Source organism: Fulmarus glacialis, unplaced genomic scaffold (genome assembly GCF_000690835.1).
Source record: "Fulmarus glacialis isolate BGI_N327 unplaced genomic scaffold, ASM69083v1 scaffold12230, whole genome shotgun sequence".
Lineage (NCBI taxonomy): Eukaryota > Metazoa > Chordata > Aves > Procellariiformes > Procellariidae > Fulmarus > Fulmarus glacialis.
Window position 1 is genome coordinate 15,797 of NW_009187163.1, and position 8,093 is coordinate 23,889.

Here is an 8,093-nt window from a genome sequence, read left to right on the forward strand (position 1 = left end):
GTAGGACCAGGTTTACAAATGCTTTCTCTGGGATATTTCAAATACTTTATTTCAAGAGCTAACCTATATCCTTCCAGGATCCTGCCACCAAGGTCTAGCTGATGGTATTAAACTAGGGCTGGACTTCACAAAAATGTGCCCTAAATTACACACAATGCTCATAAAGAGTGTTTCAAAGGAGCCCTAGCTTCAGATAACCTTGGAAACAGAAATACTGTGAAGTTCCCCCACCTTCCTGCTCCCCAGCTATCCCGTTCCACCAAAACTTCCACTACAGGAACAGTGCAACCAAGCCCCCTGGGAGCCTCAGACAGCACTGGAGATGGAACAAGGTCCAGGTGCTCTGTCAGGCAGACAGTCTAAGTGCACAGGTAGATGCCCTCAGGTGGCTTCTGATCAGATATTTGTCATACCAAAACCACCAATTTAAAGGATACCTTTGAAACCCATTAAATTGCTCAGTTTTTGCACAAACTATAGAAAACAGAGAGGTGAAGGTGATATATACGAGGGTGTGAAGAAAACAGCAGGGAACATGCAAAACATTTCTGGGCACTATCTTAGTTTGAAAGATTGAAACAAAAACATCACATTTTGCTGAGGAGATTGTAGTTACAAAAAAACCAAGCATGCTGGGGCTTAACAAAATACAACATCAACTTTGATCAAATTTTCACTGCAGACTGATAATCACACAGGGAAGCAGGGGAAAAATAAAAATAATAATAATAATAATAATAATAAAAAAAAAAAATCAGTAAATGCCAGGGCAAAAAGGTAGCTACAATCAGAAGAAAATGTAGTTCAAGTGTTTTTCTGCTGATGCCACTCAAGTCACAAGTTTGAACTCATAAAAACACATGCTGTCTCCTCAAGCACAGAAACCAGATCAGCAAAATGTGACTAGGAAGTCTCCTGAAAGATTGAGTCACACCATATAATTGACTTTTTCTTCGAAACTGTGTTTTTAAAACTAAGCACACAGAAAAAACTAAGCCTAGAAAGTGATTGGCTGTATGTTCACAGAAATACAAATACTCCACAAGGTATGCTAGCAAGGCTGCTCTGAAGACAATTACAAAGAATCAGATTCACAAAATCAAGTGGTTATCTTACGAAGGTCTAGAAAAATAGAAATTCTTTTATATTCAAATGCAAGTTTAAATATTCCCCTTCAGCAGTCTTTCTAGCAAAACCAATTTGGCAGCACAAAAAAAAAAACCAAAACAAAAAAAAAAGAAAGAAACAAACGTAATAAAAATACACATCAGCATCAAAGGTCAACACAAGGTCAAAGGTGAGAGTTCAAGCATCAGAGAAGCTGAAGAGACAAGGATTTGGACGATGTACTTGAACGCCACATCGACATGCTTTAGGCACAACGATGAACAAACGGCAGGAATCTAGAAAAAAAACAAACCAGAAAGAGGGAGACCCACTGAGTTACACAGAGCAGTACATCCAAACACGGAGAGAGAGAACAAGAATGGGCACTGTACAATGAGATCTCCTGGGGAAGGGAGTTGACAGGGAAGGGCAGCACATGCCAACGATGGACAAGTAAAAGTCGAAGTACATGAAGGACACCAAGTAAACATCAAACTGCCAGAAACCAAATGGAAGCAGAGGCCTGGATTTCCCTCTCAACACCCAGTCTGTGGAGCACTCCACAGCCTTGTGACACATTGATTAGCATGCATTCACCTTGCCCTGTGCCCAGTGTCTCCACTAGCTCTGTTTAGGAGAAGAACAGAGCAAGCTCCCTCCCCAGGAGACCGACTCCAAAAAATATGGCTCCAGGGCTAACATTTGCCCACAGAGATTAAGACCATGAGAGACAAGACAGAGGACACAAGGGATTCACAGGTGGTTTGACGGCTGAGACTTTTCTTGCATCCTAACATGGGAAGTTCTTAGGCAGTGGTAGCCCAGGAAATCCATGTTCTTTCCTTCAGCTATAGTCCCTTCTCATTCCCTAGGAGCCCATGAAACTGGGTGTGGGTGATTTGGAACAGTGGGGGGGGGGGGAAGGGGGGAGGGGGGCGAAAATTATACAAGACAAGCAAGTGGAACCAAAAACTCCACACATTAGAGAAGAATTCCTTAAGACTTGACTGCAAGTTAAGACTTGTCCTAGCTGAGCACTTTTCATACCATTAGACCTGCACAGGGATTTTCCTTTCTCAACCTTTTATATAAACAACCCCCAGCTCCCTGACTTCATGAGGAGGGGATTCTGGGCTCTGAGAAGCTCTACAGTCACTGTTGCCAGTTTGGTGAGTAGAAAAAAATGTGTTTCCTGAAGAGTTTATAAACAAAATAATTCTTATATTAAGTGATATAAATACCTTTGTTTCCTCCCCTCAGCTTGTGAGATGCGAGAGACAAGGAACATTTTGGGAAGAATGTGGGAGGCAGGGGAAAGAGGAAGCAAGTTTTTTCTTTTTTGTTCCTCCCTCTCCCACCCCTGCCCCGACTCCCCTTTATCTCCTGTTTGTGGCCTTATTCTTCAGCACATCTCAAAGCTGCTGGTTAGAGACTTGCATGTTATCTTACAGCATTTGTATTTGAGAATAGCAAGTGTTGCATTCTAGTTCCAAAGCAATGAGAAGCATGTTGTCCACTAAACCTGCAACACTGCACTTACTAGAACTGCTGACATTAATTTGCTCTTCATAGTTTGTAATTCAGGGTAAAGGACTTAGTATGGAGTTTAAACCAACTCCAGCAAACCGAGTATAATGCAACTCTTGCAGTTATTTTTATAGTTCTAGAAATACTCTAGATAGTTTGCAGATAGCTGTAAGGTTTCAGTCCTAAACCAGAAAGGCAAATTGATCATGAACTGAGACATGAGAAACAACAAGAGGCATGAAATCAAGTGACATCTAAGCATGCACCATAGAAATTCTTTGTGTGATTTGTTTGCGGTTTTTTTGATAGAGATTTTTCAAATATTTCACTCAGCAATTTTGAGGGATTAAAGCCCTGAGGAAGGACTGGCCTACAAGAGCAGAGCCATGAGATGCTGGATAGGCACTTAATGACTTCGGGAAAGTTATTCCAGTTTGTCCTTATTTTATTCTCACAACTGTGATAATTCTGCCTTCTGTGTTTTATGTTTTGTGGTAGGTATGCTCAGGGATGTACAACATCCTTATGTTTAAATGTTTGCAAGAAGTTCTCAAAGCATTTTACGTGTTCATAGTTGCACCCTTCATTTGCAGTTTGCTTTATCCAAGTTGCTTTTAGATATTTCCAAATGAAATAGGAACAATTTAATTCTGCTTGCTGTTCTTCCCTAACTCACAACCATTAACAAGAAGAAACACTTAATTAATTCTATCATACAAGCAGAATCTACCATGCCATGTGACTTTCAGGATTCAGATGAAAAGCTTTTTCCTTATAGATGTATTTGCCAGTGAGAAATTTTGAGGCACCTATTTTCCAGGTAGTAGCACCCACAGCTAGTAAACTGCCTCACCATTAAAATATATTCACCATCATTGTCTCAGATGCTTTTGAAGAAGTCCAGTCCTCATTCTGCTTAGGATTAAAATTTAATCACTATATATCAAAGGCATTTTCTAATAATGCAAGCTTTGTACTACTGGAAGAAAAAACTAAACTACAAAGAAATACCCTATTTTGGACTGTTGATTATCTAGGGAACTGAAGAATCTATGATTTTGTTTACTATAGTACTTGATACCAAGTAGCATCAGACTAAGACTTCAATTGTTCATAATACTTTCATCTTATTACAGCATATCTAGTAAAATATCTTCTGAGAAAAAAAAAAAAAATCTATGAAATAGACCATTTCCATCTTGTTTCTAAAAACATGTAAGTACCTCCTGGTGGCACATGTAATATGGAATTCCATTTCATCAGAAGTCCTACTAGCTTTTGTTGTAGAAAATTCAGATTCTTTGGTTTATGAGCATACAGAATACTTTGTCCATGTGGCCACTTAAGCCAATCCTTCTGCAGTTTATTTGAACTCACCCAACTCTTATCCTACTATCCAGGAAATAAAGTATTTGACACTGATTTGATTTGCACGTGAATGAGAACATGATAGGAATTAAAAATAAAATAAAATTTAAAAGCTCCAAGTCCCCCAATTCCCAGACTTTCCTGCCAATGAGTGAGGAAGAAAACTGGCTTAAGACTGGAAGGCAAGAAGAGCCTAAATCTCCAGAGTCACCAGCAGCCACCAAACAGACACAGAAATGTTGACTTTACCTGATCAGTTCTGTTATCAGAAAAAAAATCTGCCCAAGTCACAAACTTGATACATTTATTAACTTTGGCAACATATACATTGATACACCAAGAAAGGGAAATCTGAAACAAATACACAAAAAGGGCAACATCTTCAGCTGGTGAAAATTGATGCAGCTCTACTGAAAAGAGCAGAACTGCATTGATTCAAACCATCTGAGGATCACATCTTTTAAAATTTAACCTGCATAGATTTTTTTTTTTCTTTTTGGCAATACTTATAGTTATGCCAGTAAGGCACAAGAGCTAGCCCAAGTTAGGAGTCTTAAGGTGATTATGTCCGGGAGGAGTCACTGATCAAACTAAGCCACAGTGTAAACTGGTGAATCTCCTTAAGTCAATAGGAGTTGCACCTATTTGCAACAATGCCAAGCTTGATCCATAACTTACAGTATTGAGGACACACTATAGGATGCAGAAGCTAAAATATCTAATTTTGGGCAACTGAAATGACTAGTAAAGAGGCCAGAGCATCAGGTTAAAAGAAAAACACGACAAAGGTCTCAGATAGTACAGTGGGGTAGGGTGCAAAGAAGGTAAGAGTGACTGTAGAGACCCCAGAGCACAGTACTCTCCTCCACTGGTTCACAGCGTTCATCTTCCCCATTTAGCAGTTGCTGGGCTGCAAACAGGCCACTGAAAATCAGTAGTTTCAATCATGCACATCATTATGTGTGTAAAACAATCACATTCAGGATTCTACAAAACCCTGGCCTTTTTTTCCAGTGAAATAATTTAGGTAATAAATATTCTCCACCCTGGAGCGGTATAAAACTTCTATAAAAATAGAAACAACATTCTTGATTACAGCAGGTTGCACTTGGAGCAGTTGCTCCCAACTATGTTTTTTTTTTCTTTTTTTTTTTTCTTTTTTTGAAAAGTATATTATTTATTAAAAAAAAAGAAAATCCCATTATCACCCTGGAGGCCTTCACACTCCAACACTCTTTTCTCAGAAAACCAGGACACATCTTTCCCACCGTGCAGAATTCAAGTGTACATGGTTCACTTAAGTGTATGTTTACGTTTCTAGAGAGATTCAAATAATTAACATAGAAGGCTACCACATGCCAGCATAACTGGGAAATTTGGCAGTCTGGCCTTTGAACCTTTGCCATCATAAAATGATTTGAATAATACTGATAGATTTACCTGTCTGCCATCAATATAGACAGACCGGCATCAACTAACTGTTTGATTTGCAATTTAAGAATGGAAAGGGCTCTTCTTGGATGCTACGGGTCTTGTACTTCTGAGGTTTGAGATCCCAGGGGACCCAGTCCCTGGGAATGCCCGACGTTCCCAACAGACCACCGCACATGGGTGCGGATTCTGAACGTGATCTCAGGTTTGATGGGTTTAGTGCTCCTCCTGCTGGAGCAGAACAGAAAGTCCCAACCCTATGTCTGACCCACACACTCATGATTTAGCAGCTGGCTCCCAGATTGCAGTGTTAGCTGGTGCCCTGGGAAACAGCATCACGAACCAGGAATACAAAGAAAACAAGGAAAAGGAAAAATATGAGGTAAATGGAACTTCTGTTAAAGACACACAAAAATTGTAAACTTCCTCTTGTGACAGAGGTGGATTTTGGTGGTTATAAAATGGGACTCCACTCTGATTTCTTAAAACAACTCAGGCCAGAGTGTCAAAAATCCTTTGAGCCCCCTAAAACCAGTGCATAACAAAGGCCCTTAGCAACGCATTAGCAATTTCACAAGTGTGCAGAAAAAGTGTGTGTTCATTGAAGGGGTGTGTTGAATTTTGCTCCAATATAGAAGATAACAGCTAGTACCAAAAGGCAGAGTAAGACTGAATGGCTCAATGCTCTGCTTTGGTTTCACAGCTCCTGTGTTAGCCTATTTTGCACTGGTACACACCACCTTAAAGGAAAACTGCAGTATAAAGAAATCCCTAATTACTAGACCAAATCACTGCACAAATGTTTTTTTTTAAAAAAACAAAACAAAACAAAAAACCAGGAAGTTTTCTTTGCAACAGAGTTAAGACTGAGAAATCAAATCCTATGAGAACATGTATGAAACAGGAGCCTCAAGAGCTATGTTAGGGTAACTCTGGGCTTTGTACCTCAGGTTAACAGTCATTTTAATAGAGAAACAAACAGCACTTACATTATGCTTATCAGAATGAATTCAAAGTAATACTCTGTAAAAAGGACATTATTCCACAGAAATGGGGAATGTGATGAACTGTTAAGAAGAAAAATTGTCAAAAATTCTGCAGGTTACCAGGGATCAGAAGTTTCTTGTTTCCAGTCCTAGATGTATTCATACAGACTAAGCTGTCTCTCTCTATACCTTTCTACAAAACCTAGATAAAGTACATAGGATAAGTTTTCTTAAATATGGAGAAATTCACTGCATCTCATTAATACTCAACTGTAAATGGACAGTGAAATTTTCTGGGCAGAGACATTATCTAATAATTTTATAAAGTGCTGTGTACATTCACAGTGCTATATAAACACTACTTTATATATAGCAAAAAAAATCACTGCAGTTTTCCTTTGGCTTGTTAATGTGTTCACCCTTCTAGCCTGTCTCCTGCTTTAGAGATGATTTACTAAATCCCCACCATGGCATACAGTTAAGGGAATTTCAAAGAGTGGATGGGGCATGACAAAGACTACATGGAGTCAGTTCTTTGCTCACCCAAACTTGGATGGACTGTTCTCCCTCCCCATCTTTGTTTTCATCAGCTGTTCTGCGTTATTTCTGCTTTCCCTTCTCCTCTCCCCCATGGTGGTGTGGTGTCAGTTCTGCTTCCTCCTCTCCTCTCCACCCCAAGGCAGTGCGGTGTCAGTTTCTGCTGCTCCCTTTAACCTTCCCTCCCCACCCCCAAGGAGCTGGCATTGGTCCTTCTCAACACACACTGGTTACAAACACAGCAAACTTCAAATAAGGGAAAAAAAAAAAAACAAAACCTCAGCGATATGGCACCTAAACTCCAAAGTAAAACACTGGAAACAAAAGCACAAACTTGTCCTCCATCCGAAGTGGGATTCTCAGCAGAGGCTGCAGCCGAATCTTCAGGGGAAGATGTGCCAGATAGAAGGCATGGATCAGCTTCCAGGACTGTAAAAACACAGCCTTAGGGCTTCGAATCACTAAGTGCGCTCCTCTCCAACTTACCAGAAGATCCTTCTCACTCCAGTCCCGGAGGGGAGGGGTGCTCAGTATGGCTTGCTGTCATTCTTAGAGCGCTTGAGCTGTACTTTCAGACGCTTCATGCCAATCTGAAAGCCGTTCATTGACTGAATGGCAGCCTGTGCAGAGACAGGATTGTCGTAACTTACAAAACCTGAAGAAAGGAAAATACATAATTACACCATGCCAAAGCTGTCCAGAACAGCTACCCACAATTGGAAATGCAGGTACTCACAAGGTAAGAGAGGCTTGCATGAAATGCCATTTTTAGAAGCTCACAACTGTTTTAGACTCTTCATAAAAACTTCTTACTACAGGCTCTCAGACAAAGCATTGCTTTCTGATGTATGGAACTTTGGCCAAAAGATACACAAAGCTCAGGAAATTAAAATAACATTTTCTAGTCTTCCAACAAAAATGAGCACTGCTGTTTGTTTTATAAGAACTCATACCTGGGAGAAAACCAAGCCTGGAAAATGTTAATCTATATATGAAAGCTCATTAAAGATACAAGACTGAAATCACCCTCTTGGCATTATGGGAGTATATTTGTTAGGAGTGAAGTAGCTGTCAAAGCAGTGTGGCACTTGTACCACTATTATGTTTAGGTCTCTCTTGGATGAAAAGTTGTATATC

At 39.9% G+C, this 8,093-nt stretch overlaps 1 protein-coding gene across 4 annotated transcripts in view; it reads right to left on the bottom strand.

Moving 5' to 3' along the window:
- Positions 1-264: 264 nt before the first annotated feature.
- Positions 265-8,093, bottom strand: part of CELF1 (CUGBP, Elav-like family member 1) — a 44,981-nt gene continuing 37,152 nt past the window's right edge. For 2 of the 4 annotated variants that reach the window (XM_009574130.1, XM_009574107.1), the window contains exon 13: positions 6,624-7,611. In XM_009574130.1, coding sequence (XP_009572425.1) covers positions 7,484-7,611 — 128 coding nt within the window. In that variant the 3' untranslated portion in view covers positions 6,624-7,483. Of the gene's footprint in view, positions 1,404-4,483; positions 7,612-8,093 lie in introns of those variants that run through there. The other 2 variants (XM_009574115.1, XM_009574123.1) reach the window with 2 other exon arrangements.